General features: G+C 55.0%; 1 protein-coding gene across 3 annotated transcripts in view; it reads left to right on the forward strand.

Moving 5' to 3' along the window:
• Positions 1 to 280: 280 nt before the first annotated feature.
• Positions 281 to 19,899, forward strand: part of ARNT2 (aryl hydrocarbon receptor nuclear translocator 2) — a 101,828-nt gene continuing 82,209 nt past the window's right edge. For 2 of the 3 annotated variants that reach the window (XM_074317790.2, XM_074317791.2), the window contains exon 1: positions 9,371 to 9,501. In XM_074317790.2, the coding sequence (XP_074173891.2) occupies positions 9,471 to 9,501 (31 nt within the window). In that variant the 5' untranslated portion in view covers positions 9,371 to 9,470. Of the gene's footprint in view, positions 303 to 9,370; positions 9,502 to 19,899 lie in introns of those variants that run through there. The other variant, XM_074317798.2, reaches the window with a different exon arrangement.

Consider the following 19,899-nt stretch of genomic DNA (forward strand, 5'->3'; position numbering starts at 1 on the left):
AAGGTGCTGGGGGAGGGCAGAGGGAGGAGGCGTGACTTCAGGCTGGGAAGCGCGGGAAGATATGAAACTCTGAGCCTTGAAGGACTGTGTCCACAGTGCAGGAATTGGAAGGAACCCCGGAGCCAAAGGGTGGCGGGACGTGTAAGAGAGAAGCAGGCAGCACCCATCGAATGAGACGCCAGGCGTTGACTGAGACCCGCGGCTCAGAGAAAGGCTGGGACAGCCTGCCTGAGGCCTGCCTGCCATGACGAGCCTGAGCTAGGCTGTGACCTGTGCAGAGCTCCCCAGCGCCCCTTCCTCTGGTGAGTGCAGCGCTCCCTCGCGTGTTAGCCCTGCACTGCCCGTCGTGTCCTCGTTCTGGCGAGAGAACGTCCTGCTAGCCATGTGCCAGGCGCTGTGTGACCTGAACCAATCCCCGTGCTAGTGCAGTGAGCGAGGTGTCATTGTTCCCACGGTACGGTCGAGGGAACCGAGTCCTAGAGAGGCGAAGCAAATGGTCTAGGGCCACACGGTGAGCCAGCGGCAGATGCAGGATTGTGTGGTCCTAACCCCTGCCCTTGACCTCACTCGACGGCCATCCTCGTGTTCTGTCTCTCACCTGTCAGCTTCCAGGTTGTCACAGACGTGGCATCTGATGCGTCACGTTTTCTGCCTCCACCAAGAAAAGAACCTGTGACGGCAGAGCACCCACATTGGTTGAGAAGCAGCAGCTGGCGGTGGGAAATGCATGCAAATTCCTGGGGAAAGTCTGGTACAAGTTGTAAAACAAACTCAGCGTAGAAAACGCAGCATAGGGCTTCTGCCCAGTGGAAGCCTGTTGGGTCCTGAGCTCTTGAAACGGGCGTGGCCCCGTTTTCATTTACAGAACTTCTCACAGGAGCCTTCACGGCTTTTTGGTGAAGGCTGTTCAAAGCAAAGCAGCAGCTACATTCAGCACAGAAAGTCACTAAGACGCCTCAGGAGGAAAGTCTGTGAGCTTAAGGTTCTGACTCATTGAAATAGGAGGAAAAATGGAAGCATTCTGGTGTCAACAGTTCCAACCTCGTCAGTTAGAAACAGCAGAAAATGCGTCTGACAGCATTTGAGCTATCGTCTTTTTTTCCCCTTGTCTAATTATAAAGTATGGGGCCGAGTAGTTTGCGTTGATTTAGCCCATTTCCTATTGTCAAGTGCAACGTGGAAGCTTGATGTGATTATGTCAGTGTGCTAATTAAGTTTGAGGTCCTTTATTGTACGCTCTGCTCTCAGCCAAATAAGGCCTAGAAGTAGCACTAGAAGTGTTTTCTCTGAATGTCTGGTGGGATGAAAACGCCCTATGAGAGCAGGAAATGTTATCTCTGGGGTGGAGGTGGCTTAGGCACAATTTAGTGTGAGTATGTGAACACGTTTATAAGGGGCAAGCAGCAAATAAAAAGCGCTCGGGCTGTGCAGTGTGCCATCACCATTGGAGCTGAAACAGCGGTACCTGTGCTTGTATGTGGGTCACTGTGTTTTCGGGGGACCCTGCAAGGAGCGAGAGCAGAGGGTGTTAGGCTCGTGCTTCCCAGACCCACCATTAACCCAGATTCACCTCTTGTTCTGCTGTTTTTCCTGACTCAGTTAACGCAGACATTCTGGTTATCTTGCATGTTTGCATTACATCTGATTTTCATTTTGAAACTCCAGAAAGAGGCCTGAGGCCCAGGTTTTCTTGTCTGAAATAATGAGTATTTCTTAAAAGAGAAGGCAGCGCCCATTGTTTCAATCTGCACGCGGTCCCATGCGTAGAAGGAACCAGGAATATGGGTTCCCTCGTCCCAGGGTCATCTGGATGGGCTGAGAATGTCAGAACAACCTGTTCTCCAGACAGAGCCAGACGTCTGTGTGAGTGCTCTGCCTTCAGCAACTCTTACGGGGAACAAAGCTGATGTTATCAGGTCACAGTCAGCTATGCAAAGTGGGGCTCGGACTGGCTAGGAGCTGGGGTGTGCAGTCAGACACTCCGAGCGCCGACCTTGGCCCTGCCTCTTACTTGCTGTGTTAGGCAACTGCCCTGAGCCCCGCTTTGCTCCGCTGATCAACGGGAACAACCCTGCATCTCGCAGACACCACTGATGGTCAATCACAGCACGGACTACGTACCACAACAGAAGGAGACACACTGACAGGGAAACTGAGACACGGTACTTCCTTAATATTTAAATTTTATTCCATGGTAGCGGAAGACCTTTCAGACGTATTTAGACAGAGACTTTCTAAAAAACACGTATCACTCTTAGGCACACATTAGTTAATCTCCTCCTAACACCTGGTCACTTGCAGAATCGCTGTCCACGCAGAGGGGTCAGTGTCCATGTTTTTGTGACAGTGTCATCCTCTGGGCCATTATACTGTGGAAAATGGAGTATTTCTTACATGAGTGTCACACTGTTGTCTCCAGGACATTCTGCTTTAAACAATTACCCCCAACTTTCACCCGAGCCCCGGGCTGGGCAGCCAGTGTCCTGACTTCAGTTCCCTGCTCCTCTGATCACAGCGTTGGAAGTGACCACACCGATTCAGCAAACAGCTTCTCTCTGTGGCACTGGGAGAAGGTGGCTGGGGACACTCCTGATTAGAAATGCTCCCAGTCCCCGAGAAAGAGAAAAAAGTAAGGGTTTCAAAGACACTATACAGGAACAGTGTCTGGGACATGTCACAGTTAGTGAGGACGCTGATGTCCGGTGGGTGCCGTTCCACGTGACCAAATTCTCATGAGCCGTATAACCAAAGTGCCAGGGATGGTCCGGGGACAAAAGCAGAGTAGTTCTCACGGTAGAATACAAGCCCAGTAGGACTTGATAAACAAACATTCTGTTTAAATTACAACTGTAGACACTCAGGTGATGAAATCAAGACACAGGAGGATTTGTGTTTCATCCTTAGCGTTTCCTTGCTTATATTTCCTCAGTGATGCGAGGTATTGTCATTTAACAGAGACGTGAGAATGAGACCCAGTCCTTCCTGCGCTGTCGTGCCACGTTCTTCTGCTGATTTTTCTCTGTCACAGGAATTGGACTTAGAGAAACCCATGTGTAGGGAAAGATATGCCATGAGGCTCATCCCTGTCTTGTGAAGAGCACAGGTACGTGGAGGGGGGCACATTCTGGCAGGTCAGGAGGGGGATGTATGTTCCCGCTCGAGTTGTCTGGGAAAGCTGGAGATCCCAAACTGGGCATTGTGTAAGGGAGGGGGGATCCCCTCTTTCTGGGAGCTGGAAGAAATTGGGGCTCTGGACGTTGAGGAGGCGAGACGGCCAGAGCAGGTGGGTGTGAGGGCTGCACGTGGAGCCCAGCCAGGCGAGTGGTGCCCACATGCCCTTGTGTTTTGCTGGGTTCGGTCTGCCTTGGTTTTCAGTTGATAGTTAGCTTTTAGTGCTTGTGGCAGATAAATTAGCGGCACAGGGAATGGCCAGTTTCTGGAGCAGTCAGACCAGACCTGGGCCAGTAGCTGGAGACACTTGTGGGGTCTGGCCCCATTGACAGGTGACAAGGAGGATCAGGAAGTGGCCTTTGTGAAGGAGGGAGCAGGGACCTGCCGGAAAGCTGGCCAGGACTCAGCCCTGGTGTGGACAGCCGTGCCTGGTGGAGAGGACATCTAGCAGGGTCGCTGGCAGACACAAGTCTGGACTAGACGCTGTAGGAAGGTGATCACCTGGGCTGACAAGAGGCAACCAAGACAAATTTGTGGGAAATTCAAATCCCTTGAGGACCCCCAGAGGTGCCTGAGTTACCGTAGGCAGAAAGAAGAGGGCCACGGGGAGAGAGCGGGGAAGAGAGGAAAGAGGAAGGGGAGACAAAGGAAGAAGGAGGTGAGCTCATCCTTGAAAAGGTGCAGCTACCAGACCGGCCAGAATAGATTTTGGTGACTGAGAACAGGCCCGGACACCCTGTGGCCCCTGGAGGTGAGTTTTAGCTGTGATTGTAATGGATTCTAACATCCTTAGCATTGCGGGCAGGGAAAAATCTCCACCCACCCGCGTCGCCAGGACAGTTCCGACTAGAGCCAAATAAGGACAAAAATACCTTCTGCAACCAGAAGGAGTGGTCAGTGGTCAGCGAGGACCAGCCTAGCAATGCCCATAACACCACCCCTAACCTCTGAATATTTCGCGCCGTCTGTTTAGAAGTCACAAGCCTCTTTGTTCTTGGGTGTAGCTGCTCTTCCTCTGGCTGCCCCCTCCCGCCGCTCTGGGAGTGTGCTGCCTTCTTTTCCTAAACCCACTGCCTGCCTGGCATAGTCCGTGTGTCCTTGAATTCTTTCCTGCAAGGAGACCAAGCACCCGCTTTCCGGTACCACCCGGGGGTGGGACATCCTGGGAAAAGCCAGGGTCCCTGCTAATAGGGGAAGGTGGGTATTTACGTTGTGCTTTGAGACACAACAGTGGGGTCATGGAGATTGCTTCCCCTTCTCTCCAACCTGTCACGCCCCACCCCACCCAGGACGCTAAAGGGGTACACCCCTTCTGTCTGCAGCCCTAATTTCCTAAAAGATAAGCAGGGGAAACCGGAAAGTGCCTCAGGTTTACCTCTAAATTACGGACCACATGATTTTGACAGTTCGCCTCCAAAGTTCTGTGAGTGTGTTTAAAATAGGTAGATATTCAAAAGACCAAAATCTAACCCATCAATGAGTTAGGTTGCGTGTTCTCAAACTAAATGTTCTTAAACAGAAACACGCTGGATTCCCCTCTAGGCGTGTGACCCCCTGGAAGGGAAGTCATTGCCACCTGCCCTTTATTTGTGGTAATTTGCATGCTAATGGTTGAGTAGTCTCAGGCCAGTTGGTTGGATAATGAACTTGGTCTAGCCGCCCTGTATCAGAGTAACCAGTGTGGGCCCCAGCGGCATGTTGAATATCACTTGGAGAGAGAGAGTAATCATTAACCGACCCCATGAATTCACTTGGCATTTTTAAGCAAAAACCACTTCTTTATACGTTGCATAAGAAGAGCCCAAATGCACAGCATGAGGTGCTGAGACATCTGGAGAATGTTAATATGCTGGGGGAAAAAAAAAAGAACAACAAACTTGTCGTTTGTGAGCGTGGCTTCCAAAATGGATTAATACAAACAGGAAAGTGGTTATCTACTAAACTCTGAGTGAGTGCACACATGTGGCATTTCTTCACAAAGTGGCTGAGTCACAGATGCCCGGGCCTGTGAAGCGATGTTCAAGTGCGAACGGAAGTGAGGAGTTGTTACAGTTGCTATGTTCTCCCGCTTGGAGGAAAGGAGGGCTTGCGTTGTGCACGGTGCCCAGTGAGCGCAGTAGGAAACTTGTTTTTCATACTCGTCTCTGTCCTCCAGATGGTGGCTACGGGGTCACGCAGGACCTGCAAGGGGAGAAGGGAGCCCTGCCCCCCCCCCCCAGCTCCACTCTGGGGGGCCCCACGTGGCTGGTGAATGTCAAGGTGTCTTCAGGAGACCTTACACTGGGGGCTGAGATCTGGGGTCCCGTTTTGAGCCTTTGTTCATTCAGTCCTACTCTCTGAGGCCTCCTGTCCCCCCCCCCCCCACCGCCTGCGTCCATCTGTCCAGACTCCAGCAGTACTTTCTGTCCCCTACCCTGTGGGAATGTGAGGACCCGACCGCTACATGGAGGCCGTGTGGAGACAGGACACCGGTCAGGTCTGGCTCCGGGCACATGCCTCATTCCTGCGGGATCCCCTGTGTGGCTGCCAAGTGGGGAACCTCTGCTTTTGGCTTCACCGCCAGCTGGTTTGAAATGCCTTCCCTGGGCAGTCAGATCCCTGGGTCGGACTGCCTGTCACCGCCCCCCGTCCTCTCCCCCCCACCACCAGCATTGTAAACTCTCAAGTGGATGGAGCACACATATTGCCACATTCAATTTAATCTTCACTGTAACCCAGCTAGCATCACCCCCATTTTTCAGGTGGGGAAAGTGAGACTTAAGACGTATAACACAGTTCTGTGGGCAACAGAGTAAATGAGTGACAGCAGACAGGCCACGCTTTCTGCTTCAAAGGCCAGTGCATAGGCCTTTTTGTATAGAACTAAGATTGCATCACCCTCTGATATAAATCAGTGGTTATGAGAGTAAGCGAGAGACCTACTGGATAAAGGGGGGCTGCCTAGACAGAGATGGGGGGGCACAGCTGTCACCTGTGTGGAATTAAAGACCAAGAGGTGGCGCCACGTTGGGGATAACGGAGACCTACGTGCCTTTTTCTCCAGCGAAGAGAAAGAGGTGAGGAAGGATGGAGGTGAGGAAGTGTTGAGAGGAGACATATAGTCTGTGGCAGAGAAAAAAACTGTGGTTATGGCTGCCCATTATCCCCTCCCCCCTCCCCCCCACTCACACCCCCTCTATGTCTAAGGAAGGGCGTGCTTCCCTTTCTGGCTCTTGCTGTCTTAAAGTTAAGAGAAGATAGAAATTCCTCTAATGATTACAAATTATGCAATGGGAGTTGAGGTGACTGCTTTCACCCACCCACTGTCAGCCCTGTGGCCGGCAACCCCACTCATTTGTGGGAGCACCGGGCCCAGAATCACGTGCTGTGGGCCCAGTGGGTCTGTGCTAATTTTTTTTGAAAATGCAAATCTCAGCTTCAAATTCAATAGCTTCCTTTGGAATATAAAAGAGTTCTAGGTTGTTTAAAGGTTGAGTGGAATTCCTGAGCCTGTTAACTGGTCACAGTCTGCTAGCTCTCATAATTAGCAGGGACCCACGGTATTGTGTAAACTGCTCAGTATTCTGCAATGGCTAACTGGCCCATTTCAGGCTGTTTACTTAAGAGTGCGGCTTTCAGCCACAATCCATGCTTCTCAGTATTTACCTATTTAACACCGAGAGATAAGAGAGAGAGAGTGAGGGCCCCCATCACCCCCTCCTCCATTTTTTTGCTCCCTCCACCCCCACCCCGGCCACATAGTCCCAGCTTTGTGGGTGACCCCGTTCTGAGTCTTGGCTATTGAGCTGCATGACCTTGGGAAAGTCACCTCTCTACCCTGAGCCTCCGTCCCCTTATCTGCAAACTCTGGGGGCTGAACTGAATGATGTCAAAGGTCCTTTCCACTTCTGAGGTGCAGTGATTGGAGGAGAAGATGAAATATCTCCTCTGTTAAAATTCAGAGGTGTTTATTATCACCTACCAAAAACCACAGCACCACAGACTCCAAGCAGACTTTGAGAAGGGTCCCGTCCCAACTTCGCGCAGCTGTCCACCTGCCACCTGCGTTTTACTGCAATGGACAAACGCAACAAGCAAAGGATGGATGATACTGGCAGAGTAACATTTAGGAAAATGGGCAGGAGGCCACAGCACAGTAAGAAAGGAAAGCTTATCCACAAATCTGTGTGGTTAAATATGTGTGTGTGCACGTTTGCGTAATGGCCATATTCACCACAATTTTATTCACGGAGGATATTCGAAATATAGCAGGGGTGCCAAAAAAGTGTCTACAAGAGGACACTTGGGTCAGCGTTGCTCCAGCGGTAGTTCGCCGTGATCAGAAGTGTCTGGACGCTGACGGGAACCACTTTGAGCACCTCTTGTCATTGCAGAAGTCAAATGTGACTTGTATTCATCTTTTGTTATCGGTATATATTGAGTGTTACAATTTTAATACAGTTTTCCTTTCTTAAAATGTGTATACATGTTTTTGGCACCCTCTGTGTTTGTTAGGAGACAGTACCCACATGAGCCCCGTGTGATGGCTGATACGGAAATGCCAAGGAGCGGTGTTTGCTTCTGAGTTGGAGCGTAGGAAGGGCTTGGCGGCAGCAGGGGTGCGCGCAGCGATGTCCGGGAGCTGTTTGTAGACTGGACCCCAGAGGCAGAACTGCTGTGGGGAGCAGGGCTGAAAAGGGAGCCGTTCTGAGCAGCAGGAGTATCTCGGGTGGGTTTTTACCTTGTTTATTGTGGAGTGAGTTGAGCCTCCTCTTGCATTTACCTAAGACATGTTCAGTCCAATCTGTTGTGTATTAATCAAGTTCACAGGGGTATTGGAGTGTGGTGCCTTTTAGGGTATGTGGAGGAGAGGCCGAGTTCTCGTTTGGCTTGATGTTGGGGAAACCAGGGCGTCTCCTTGATACAAGGGTGGGGGTCCCAGCTGGTACCCCAGTTGATCTCAGGACCCCTTTCAATACCTCTGTGGGCCCTGCCTCTCTCGTTGCCGGTTGCACTCTTCAGTGGTCACACAAATGTCTCCTCTTTCCCCCTCTCCACATCTTGCTCACTTCTTCAAAGGCTGTTTCCATTTTCTCTCATCACTCCACCCTCTCTGCTCTGATTCATTCAGCAATGACAACAACGCCCCAAGGCAGCTGTGGCTTCTTGAGTGCAAACCTCATTTCACTCCTGTCTTCCCTACCCCAGACCAGAAGCCGGGGGCAGGCCCAGCCCTGTGATGTCTTTCCTTGGTCTGCCCAACACCTAGCTTTGTGCGGGGCACACAGCAGACCGTGTGTCTAATCGATAAACAAATGAATATCGTTAAGCGCCTATTAGTCAGATCAATAATGACAAATGCTCCCTGAAGACAGTGGTGATCTGAAAACACATCCCCTGCTTTGTTCCTGAACCCCCCAAAACGGTTCTTTGGAAGCATGTAGGACAGTGAGATGTTTTTGCAGAAACGCCCACATTAGGGGCCATCTCTTCTGTGCTCCCACCCGGGTGCACTTGCTGCTGCTTCCGGGGAAGCTTTATGGGGCCCCCACTGTGGTGACGTGTTCTCCCCCACAGCCATCCTCTCTCAGGATTCCCAGTGTCTGGCAGAAAAACAGCCCCTCCGAGCTCCCTGCAGCCCGACTTCCCCAGGATATGTCCATAAAAATCACTTTAAATATCTTCTAAATTCTCAATTTGGTTGTGGACATAAGGCAGTTGCAATAAGCCGTGACAGTCCCCACGGCACTGAAGAAGCCGAGCTGAGTGCTTTCCTCCAGTCCACTCCTCTGCCTCTGTGGGGTGTCCCCAGCGCACCCGGGGCTGCCCGGGCCTCGGGGATCCCTGGCCGGGGGCTCGCCCTCCATCCCCGCCGTCCCCGCGGGAGCCGCGGCCCGGAGCCCAGTGGGCAGCCCGGCGCCTTTGTGCGGCCGCTCGCTCCGTGTGCCTCCCGACGGGCTGCGCCCCACGCCCCACGCCCCGGCCCGGCCGCGCGCTGGGGAAGCGCCCGCGTGCGTCCCGACCCCCGGGCGTGGGCGTGGGGCGAGCCGCCCGGCGCGTGCGCGAGGCCGCCGGGTCCCGCGCGGCACCTGCGCCTCCCCGCTCCCGGCGCCCCGCAGCCCGGCCCCAGCGTGGGGGGCCCGCCGCCCGCGGCTCCAAGTCTCGCGGTGCTACGGCCCGGCGGGCGCCCCCCGGCGCGCGACAAAGGCGGCACAGGCGCGGCGACGGCGCGGGGCCGCGGAGCTGCCGGCCTTTGTGTGGCGCGCCGGCCGCGCCCGCCGGGCCGCTCCGCGCAGGGCCTCCGCCGCTGCTCCCGCGACATGGCCACCCCGGCGGCCGTCAACCCTCCGGGTGAGTAGCGGCCGGGGCTGCGCGGAGCCCGGGAGACGCGCGGGTGGGGCGGCCGGGCGGCTGTCACCGCAGCCCCGGCGCCGGCATCTCCGTCCCGCCCCGGCCCGGCCCGGCCCCGGCGGCAGACCTGACCCCGCGTCCCCAGAGCCCTGCGGCCGGCCCGGGACCCCCTCCAGCCCCGAAAATGCCTCCGTGGCTCCCCACCCGGCGCTGTTCTCCTCGGGCCCGGCCTGTGGCCTCGCGGCGCCGGCGGAGGGAAAGTTTGGAGCCGGAACCCAACGGGCGGCCCCGTGCTCCCTCCCCGCCCCGCGCGTCCTCGGCCCCCGCGTGACCGCTCTGTGTGCCCGGCTCTTCCTGCGCGTCCACCCAGCGCGCAGCGTCCCCCGCCGGCCCGCCGGGGCTGCCTGTCCCGGGGGCCACAGGTCTGTGACAGCTGCTCACTCGGGAAGAGGTCGTGATCAGGTGGCAGGGCTCACCTGCGTGGGAACTGCCCCCGGGAATCCCGTGTTAGCTGGGGACGTGCCCCCCTGTGAGGAGAGGGCCTGAAGGGGACCGGGAGTGGGAGGGGTCACCTAGGCTGACGGCGCGAAGTTTGGGGTGTTGCAGTGACTGCTGTGGGCGTGGCGGGTGCGGGGTGCCTGCGGAGGACACAGGGACACTCAGGGCAGCGTCAGGGAATTCGGGGGCGGGGGTTGTCCAGGAGGCAGGTGAACACCCACCGTTTGTAGAAAATGAAAAACGTGCCGTCACAGAGTTAGGCGTGAAAAGCCCCTTCTGTCCAAAGTGGTCAGGGAGGGCTTTGGGACACTGGATGTGTTAGGACTGGACTTGGAAGAGCTGGAAGGGATGGCGCAAGCGCGCGTGGACCTGCTCTGAGCACGCGCGGACGTCCGTGACGAGCCGGGGCAGTGGGAGATGAGAGGGAGCCGCCGGTTTCCCCGTGGAGCCGTGTGCCCGAGGCCGGGCGTGAGAGGGCTTTGAAGCACAGGCTCCCTGCACGTGGAAAGGACCCTCAGTGGGAGTAAACAAGGAAGTCACATGGTCGCCGTCCTCGGAGAGGAATTTGTCAGCCATGTCTAGTAACGTGGCCAGGAGGGAGCAAGAACGGAGGCAGGGAGGCCTGGCTGAAATGGGTCAGGTGCTGGGAGGTGAGACTTCGTGGGCCTGGCTTGGAACAGAGAGAAAAGGACAGCACCAGGGGCAATGCAAGAGCTCAGGCGGGCACTGCTTAGATTTGGGGTACCGGTTCAGGGGGTCGCCAAGGAGACAGGAGGTGCGGTGTCCATGGAGACAGGTGAGTATCCATGGAGACAGGAGGTGCGGTGTCCATGGAGACAGGTGAGTATCCATGGAGACAGGAGGTGCGTTATCCATGGAGACAGGTGAGTGTCCATGGAGACAGGAGGTGAGGTGGCCATGGAGACAGGAGGTGCGGTGTCCATGGAGACAGGTGAGTATCCATGGAGACAGGAGGTGCGGTATCCATGGAGACAGGAGGTGAGTGTCCGTGGAGACAGGAAGTGAAGTGGCCATGGAGACAGGTGAGTATCCATGGAGACAGGAGGTGTGGTATCCATGGAGACAGGAGGTGAAGTGTCTGTGGAGACAGGAGGTGAAGTGTCCGTGGAGACAGGAGGTGAGTGGTTTCAAGGAAGGAGCATCCATAACAGAAACAGGGAGTCTTGCAAGAACAGATTTGGGGTTCCCTGTCCAGAACACTGAATGGGAGCCTGGCTGGTTTGAAAACACAGCCGTGTTGGTTGGCTTGTGACTGAAGCCTACAGTTTCAACTTGTTCAGTTGCTTAAAAATCAATAACAAGTTGATAGATTTAAATGCTGTGACATTAGAAAAAGTAAAGGAAGTGAAATGAAGACATTTTAATTCAATATAGGTTTATAATGAAAATAGGGATAAAACCAGAGAGGCGATTTACATGATACATATACACATATGCACCGTTCTATCACTGGTGGAAACTGTTTTGTCCGTTCTGGCGTCCCGTGAGCTGTGGGCTAAATCCAGGGCAGCGGCCAGCTTGGTGCTGCTGAGCTCGTGAAGGCCCACGCCTGGGCCTGGGCGGCTCACCCGGTCCATGCAGGAGGGTCTTTCACATTATTTGTAAACACCTGGCCGGTGACAGACAGAGATGCCCGTGTTTTCTCTCTGTTGGCAGAGGTCCCACAGGTCCTGAGCTTGGTGAGAACAGCTCAAGTAAAATTCCTTGAGGTGACCACGCTTTCTCTTGTCCGTCGTCTTTTCTTTGACCGGTCCCCTGTGCTAACTCTCCAGTCTGGGGGGGATGCTGTTCTTGCCCAGGTGAACCACTGGCTGCTTTGGGAGAAAAGGTGGAGTCTCAAGGGTTACCCCTAAAGGTTTGAGTCCAAGAGAGACTTCATTCAGCTGCCATCAGGGCAGCCGAGGTTGTCACCAGACCCCCACGTGATGCTTGTGTGGATGCCTCCTAGTCCCCCTGCCTTCCCCTCTCTGCAGGTGTTGTTTCCTTGCAAAGATCAAGAGCTTGGTAAACATGGGCAAACGGACTGGGAGGCACTGAGATTTGTTTCTGCAGCACCTGTGCCCAGGGTACAAAGGCCTGTCACTGCCACCCCGCCTCACCCCCACCCACTAGTTTCTTTTCCCAGCTGACCACTGCACACCAGCTGGCCTGCGTGTACTTCACTTCTCTCTGGTATGTAGTGGGGGCACGCTGGGTCCAGGTGCCCACCCACGAGGTTAGAATCGTCACTGCTGTGTTGTTCAGGTGACGCGTGCCAGGTCCACACCTCTAACCGCTCCTTCTAGGTCCCCTGTGTGGGTTTTAGGTTAGGATTCTGCCAGTTACCCTGGCGGGAGGGAAGGGTCTTTGGAGAAAGAAGGGCCCGGCTCCCAGATTCCTCCTCATGGCACGTGCTGGGGGTTCCTGGGTCTGAACCCCATCTTCTGTGGCCTCTGACACTTCCCTACTTGTAGGTATGTTGGTCGCTGAGACTGTTGTGGTGGCAGATTTTCTCCGGCTGGGGACCCCCTCTGTCCTCTAGAGAATGAAGTCCTAGCATCTTCTGTTCCATGTATATGTATTATGATTTTACCTCCTTTTTGGGTGAAATGGAAGCATTTCCGATTTATATGAAAGAGCGAAGGTTTGAACTGGTTTCGTACACCCAAGGGTAACTGCAGCTGAAATGGCAAATGTCCGAGGGGACTCGTTCCAGTGCCATGTCCCACATCAGGGTTTCGTAAGGGAAGCGTGGGGGAGCGTTAGGCGTTATGCATTGTCTGGGCCTCCTCAGGAAGCAGTGTTTGCAGAGTCATTACTAAGGCTTGCGTAGTTGAAAGGCATTCAGAGGTGTTGTAAGAGATTTGGGACCACCTTTTTCTGAAATCAGTTGTTAGACTGTTTTTCCTCCAGGTGTCTGGTCTCTGGCGTTTGAGTTTGGAATTGCTTGTGTAGTAGAGGAAAGCGTTCTGGGCAGATTGCGTTAGACAGAGGGACACGTGGGTCGTATTGAGCTGAGGTACCAAGTGCTGTGCACGGGACCATGAAAAGATGTCCCCAGGGAAATCTGCGTCTTAATGGGAGGTGTCCACGGGCTGACTTTGTAACACAGGGTGGCATGAAATGAACGTTGACCAGGTGTGCTGAAATCATGGTGGGGACCCAGAGGAAGCCTGGTGGGGAGCTGGCTTCGGAGACCGGGCCTTTGGAAGAGAGAGAGGTTGGCATATGGAGAATTTAGGGAGAGTCGCGTGAAGCTGGAGTTGTCTGGGCAGACGTGGGACGTGTGGGGAACCATCAGAGGTTGTCTGCTCAGTGCACCTGGGGACCGAGGTGGGCGCCCAGGAACGTTGGGAGGGTTTGGAGCTGGGAGGCATGTGTGCAGCCTTTGGCCTGGTGTGCAGGCAGGATGCCCACACGAGCCCACGCACAAGTCCAGGCTCCTCACATACGTGCTTCGTAGAATCCACGAGCCCATCCGTTACAAAACATGTCAGTATTTTATGTGCTTCCGGGAAAGAAACGGCTGTCAGTTCAACTCTGCCATGCGATCAGGTGTGAAACACGCCTCCATTTCAGTGACGTTTTAGAAACACATTTAGCATCAGTAAAATACTGCGTATTAAGGAAAAACTCAACTGTGCTGCCTAACCACCTGTATCTGAAACATATGGTCTCCTTTTCAATAAAAAACTATATAAAATTTCCCTTTAGGCGTGGCTGGGGGGCCCAGTGATGAACCAACAGCCTTTTGACTTCTTCCAAAGGAAAGGAGTGGTAGCTGAGAAAGAGGTTTATTTATCCTCAGCCAGTGTTTATTGAGCAGATACTATGTGCCACATACTGAGCTGGGTTCTGGGGGCACCGCAGTGAGCAAAGTACATACCTGGCATGGTGCTGCCACAGCCTGGTGGGCAGAGAGTCCTAAAGAATCACACCAACATGTCAGTTATGAAATGCGTTGAAGCTGTGAAGACGGGAGGGAAACATGCGAGGAAGGGCTTTCCACACGTAGGGAAGGGCCTCCGTGCGGCCCTGAGGTCGGGATGAGCCGGGCGGTTCGAGGAACCAGAAAAGGCCTGAGTGGCTGGAGTCGTGAGCAGGGGCGAGGGTGCTGTGGGGAGCTGGGGGTGTGGGCAGCGCCGGCTCGTGGAAGAGGCCACGGAGCTGGGGTTGGGGGTGCAGAGTTTGTTCCAGGAGCCACAGGAAGCTCAGGGAGGGTCTTGAGCAGTGAAGAGACGGGACCCGACGTGCACCGAATGACGGTCTCTCTGAGCGCACTGGGAGGAGGCAAGACCCCAGCGGGAAGCAGTGGACGTGGGCCGGTGGCAGTGGGCGTGGAGAGAAGCAGATGGAGTGGAGATGTGTTCGGGGCGGGGACGCCATGCTGAACGAGTCCAGGCCACCGGGTACGGCCTTGCCGTCCCTGCCGTTGGTCAGGGCACCCCCTCAGACCTGTGCAGTGACTCTTGTTTTGGGGCGGAACCGTCAGGACGCAGTAAGGGGTCGGGAGAGGGTGCCAAGAGAGAAGGGAGCAGCGAGGATGGTCCCAGCTTCTGTGGTTGGACGTGATGGGGAGGCAGTGAGGGAGGCAGTGGCCGGGTGCTGGACGCTCCAGCATCACAGCTGAGCCGTGGAGCTGGGGCTGAGAGGGAGGCCGAGGGCCACGCGGGCCCCAGGGGTCTGGGCTGGGAAGTACGTGCACAGGATGCTGCCAGCCTTCGGCCAGGCCCCCAGGTGCCCTCCTTGGGGACAGTGACGTCACAGGAGAACACTTGGACTGGCAGCCCTTTGTTGCCCAGGAGGCCCCCATTATGGCTTGTTATTGGCCTTTGCTGAGGTTCACTCAGATGCATAGCGAGGTTATCTCCGCCTCTGCCCGACCCATTACCCACTCTGTCCTGTGTGCGCGCACACGCATGGATATGTACATGTAGAACGTCAAGTTTGGGCGGGGCCGTAACATAAGAAAGGAGTGACCAGCAGAGTTGCCCAGTAACGGAATTATGTGGCGTGGGGAGGGGATGAGGGGTTCAGACGGAAGCTGGTAGGAGCTGCCATTGGGCAGGGCAGGCCGCTGGCCTAGTTTTCTGCACAGAACTGTTTGTTCAGTGAATAAAAAATTGTTTCCTCTTAGAGTCCAGCTGCTTCCCACTTGAGGGCTTTTGCTCCTCTTCTTGGAAGGATTGCTTGCTGCCGTTCTCCGTGCCCCCCCAACCTACCGGCACCCCCTGAACCCCACCACTGCCCTGTCCGAGTCCCTGTGTGTCCTCCTGTCCCAGGTTGCCTTCGTCCTGCACTGGGGAAACCTCTCCTGATTCCTCACCCACACGCAGCGGTCCTGTCGTGTCTATGCCAGGCCGCAGGGCGTAACTTGGCTTTCGAGTCCTTCCCTCACCTGGAATGGAATGGTCAGCACGTGTCTGTCCCCTGAGGGACCCGAAGGCCCACGAGGGCAGGGGACGCGGCCATCACTGTGTGGCCCCAGCGCCTCCCGTACAGGCGGCGCCCAGTAAGGTTTGCTAATGAGCAGCTGGGTGGACCCCAGGGGGTTGTGTCACAGTTTTGTGTGTGGCTGCCTTTCAGTGGCCTTGGAGAAGAGGCAGCATCAACACTGTGTGCGTGTGTGTGTGCGCGTGTGTGTGTCTGAAACAAAACAGGCCAGCGCGCTCCAACGTAGATTCTGATTTTTCTTTGTGGGAGCTGACTTTGATCTGACTGTGACAGAAGGAGCCTTGAGATACACAGATCTCCCCATTCTTCCCAGAGGAGCGGGGGGCAGCCTGGTCGTAGCCTGGAAGGTCCGTCCCCTCCAGGTTCCTCATTAGTCCCACCAGGGTCCTCTAGGAAGAGGTCCCCCCCCGACTGCCTGCTGTTTGGAGTGTCAAACTGTTGCTGTAGCTTGGTAATTCCAGGCTGGATTTGGGGTCCCCCTACACTAAAGGGGTGGCTGAAAGGGGTCTCAGGAAGCCTGTGGCCCAGTGCAGAGGCTGCAGTCAGTCTCTGCCCTCTGCCTGAGCCTGCAGCTCTAACGGGGGGGGGAGGGGGGGGGCTGAGGCCCCTGCAGATGAGCAGAGGCTGTGGCCCTGGAGACGCAGCAGTCGGACCATTTTCCAGGCAAACCCACAGAAAAGCCGAAGTGTTTACAAGCGGAGGGCTCCTGCTTTTGTGCTTGATGACAACCTCGGGGCGTCCTGGGTTGTGTCGTGAGAGCTGCCCACACAGCTTGGGGGTCTCCCCGCCCCTGCCAAGGCCCTGGCTTCTTTCTCCCCATAACCACTTTCCCCTGAGCACAACAGGAAAGATACGTGTTGACTGTAGGAAAATTTGGAAAAGATACAAAGTGCTTAGATAGCCGTTCCACCGACCGTTCACATGTCTGCATACGTTGTTACCGAAATTTGTCTACAATTTGTCATATATGTCATATATCGACACAAAATAGAAGGGTCCTAAACCTGCTGTTCCGTTACTTTTTACTGCATTAACAGTAACAGTGTGTCCTGCTGGGCTGCTGTACAGACACCCCCTACTTGGCGTGCGTTTCCATTGGTCAGAATTATACACAATGTTGTAGTGAATATCCCTTATGTAAATATATAAGGAGGTGACTTGTATTTCCCTTGTGGGACCTTCCCAGAGCTGGGACTGAACAGTCAGATCGGTTTCTTAGTTTCTGTTTTATGTTGCTTTCCGCAGAGGGGAACCCAGAGGCCCAGAGAGGTTGAGACTGACCCGGGGTCCCCAGTGCGTGAGTGGGAGCGCCGGCGTGAGCGCTGTGTCCCTGCAGGCCCTGCCCACGGGGGCGTCCCCAAGTGCGAGCACCGCCGAGTGTCCCAGAAACCGTGGGTCACTGCTTATGGTCCTCGTATCCTCCTTGGTCAGAGGACACGTTTCCAAGCAGCCCACCTGGCTGACCAGTCCCTGGGCTTAGAGAGCCTGGGGCCAGGTGAGCTGTCCTTCCCACCCACATTTGGTGGCCTTAGGTGACAGTGGCTGTTTGTGCTTCAGGTGCAGAATCAGGAGGTTTCAGTCACAGGGTGGGTGTGTTCATTGTTGATTGGCGGATCCCTGCCCCTCTTCCATAACTTTGAAAATGGGGAGCACAGCTGCTGCTGGCTCCTCTACCCAGGCCCAGGTGGCAAAGGAAAGACTCAGCTGCAGAGCGGCCTGGGGGGGGTCGGGTGGCCACGGCCAGCGGGGAGAGCTCCAGAGCTGTCAGCGGGCAGGGCCTCTGAGGGCAAGGTTGGCAGAGGGAGCTCCCTGCGGGGAGCTGGGCTGGGACCACAGCAGGGAGGGTCATCGTCTATGCCACATGCTCCTGGACACTTCTGAGACCCTCAGTAACCCGCTGTGGCCCTGAGGGAGGCCGCTGCCTGCCTGTGTTTTCCTGGACCGCCAGGCTGCCCTCACAACAATTAAGGAAAAAGCCACTGAAATCAATACATGACTGAGGGGGGGCCAGAAGCAGTTGGTGGCCCCTTTAGACAATACGTGAGCTTTGTTCTGACCTGGACGACACCAGGAAGCCTGCAGTTAAGCCATGCCCCACTTTCATTCACAGCTACGTCCAAAGGGTTTTTCTCTTTTTCTATCTTGGCAAGACCTCTGTCTGAGCTGGGTGGCAGAGCCCCCGAGAGGCTGGCACAGGGGGCCCCAGGGGTGTCCACACAGCGCTTCTCAGCTGGGCCGTTTGCAGAGTCGGCTGCGTTCTGGGTTGTCACAGTACAGGGCAGGTGGGGTGTGTGGTGGCTTCCAGGGGGTAGAGCAGGGATGCTGCTGGACATTGTACACTGGGCCCCCCCACCTGGAATCATCCAGCACCAGCCGTCACCAGGGCCCTGGGCTGGGGGCCGTGGCAGCTGGGACAGGTACCAGGCTCCCTGGGGAGGGTGGGACCCTCCTGACGCCCACTTCAGAGTAAGAAAACTTGGTGGCTTCAAGAACAAGATGATACTTTTCAGACAATTATGATGCCCGTGATGGAGATTAATTTAAATGTGAACTAGCAGAATTGCGAGAGGTTTTTATTACTATTTTTGGAACAGCGTGATGTTTCCAGCACATCAGCAGTTTGAAACGAGGCATAGGCGGGGATCATTTGCCATCATTTGATATGCTGGATGGATTGCAAGTCCCCCAAAGAGTGAAATGAGTGGGTGTGCTCAAGGATCACAGCTGTGTGCTTTCTTTCCGAAAGTGTTTCACACCCAGAAACCTCCAGTGCCCAGTGGCATTCAGCCAGGCTTCCCTGAGCACCCCCTGCCCACCCGCCTGGCAAAGGGTGCCGTGCTCGGTGCCCTGCGGGGGAGGATGCTGAGTCCATGGTCGTGTGCGTTCAGCCCGTCTGTAACACAGCTAGCGCAGGGACAGCTTTATGCAGGTGACCCGTCGCCTGCCTGCTGGAGGGCACCGTTGTGTGTTTTCTCCTAAGGGCCGTCTCACAAGCCACAGGTCTCCGTTCCCAGCCGCCTGGCAGGTAGCCGTCCCCATGGATCCCACAGATTCTGCAAAGCCACGCCTCCCACACTTCCGCTCCCTCTCGGTCCCCAGCAGCAGTGAATGGCACCACTCTCCATTCCTTGGCCCGAGCCAGACATTGATTATTTTAATTGCTTATCCACCTAATTAAACAAATATTAATAGAATGCCAACTGTGTGCTCCCAGTGGTGTGTAAAGCCAGGCGTGGTCCGTGCTTTCAGGGCACTCCCCGTGTGGTTGGAGAGTCGGCCGTTTACTAAATCACGTGCAGGAGGCCATCGTTCAAATAAGTGTTACGAAAGAACGGAGTCTTTGTTTCCAAATGCAACCAGCCGCCATTGAAGTGTCGCGAGCAGGGGTGTGATGTGACGGGAGGCGGGCTTTGAAAGGACCTCTCCAGCTGCGAGGGAGGCCGTGTCGGGCTGTCCAGTGAGGACAGCGAGGCCCACTCCAGGGGCAGTGGACACGGGGAGAAACCCCCGGATCCCTGAGCGGCGCACGCAGGAAAGCCTCGCACCAGCTGGTAGACTGGGTATAGGAGATGTGAGGCGGGGGCACGGCTCCCGATTCAGTCACGGGGGAGGGGGAGGTGCCACACCAGGGACACTGGTGAGGTCACGGGGCTTTGGGGTGGTTTGGTGGAGGTGGCAGGGAGACCGTGAGTTCAAGACGCCCGAGTGAGATGAGGCTTTGCCAGGAACCTCCAAAGTGCTTCATTTCCCCTGGAGGTGGGGCCTGTTTTGCTACCCCCCCCCCCCAATGGTATCCCCAGTACCTTGAGGGAGGCCTGGCACATCATCGGTGCCTAATAAATATTTATTGAATGAGTGAATGACGTGGACTCCGCATCCCCAGATCACAAGCCAATCGGAAGAGGTGTGTCCGCCACAAGGTTGCTGCTTTTGTTTTCGGTAACTTTTTCTCCTGAAGTAATTTCAGGCCTAAGAACAGTTGCAAGAACGTAGAAAGGTCGTCGCCCAAATCCCCCAAGTGCTTTATCTGCGTCATCAGTCTCCAGCTTTCTTCTCCGAACAGTTTGGGAATAAAGTGGGAGACACGATGCCCCTTTTAATTCTAAATACTTCAGCGTATGTTTCCTAAGAATGAGGACGTTCTTCTCCGTGAAACTGCGATTTATGGCCCAACGCTGGACGTGAACCTTAATTATGTAGCGTCGTCTAACCCACAAGCCTTATTCATATTTTACCAATTGTTTTTCGCAGCCAAAACCACCTTGTTTGTTTGTTTGTTTGTTTGTTTGTGTGTTTGTTTTTCTGGCTTGGGTTTCATCCAGGATTACAAGTTGCATTTGCTTCTGTCGTCTCCTTGAGTTTTGGAATAATTCCTCATCCTTTTAGTTATCTTTTTCTTTTACGGTCTTCACATTTTTGCCGAGTATAGGCTGGTCATTTTGTAAA

The sequence above is a fragment of the Rhinolophus sinicus genome, chromosome 13 (assembly GCF_057876585.1).
Source record: "Rhinolophus sinicus isolate RSI-liver-muscle chromosome 13, RSI-T2T, whole genome shotgun sequence".
In the NCBI taxonomy this organism is placed as follows: domain Eukaryota; kingdom Metazoa; phylum Chordata; class Mammalia; order Chiroptera; family Rhinolophidae; genus Rhinolophus; species Rhinolophus sinicus.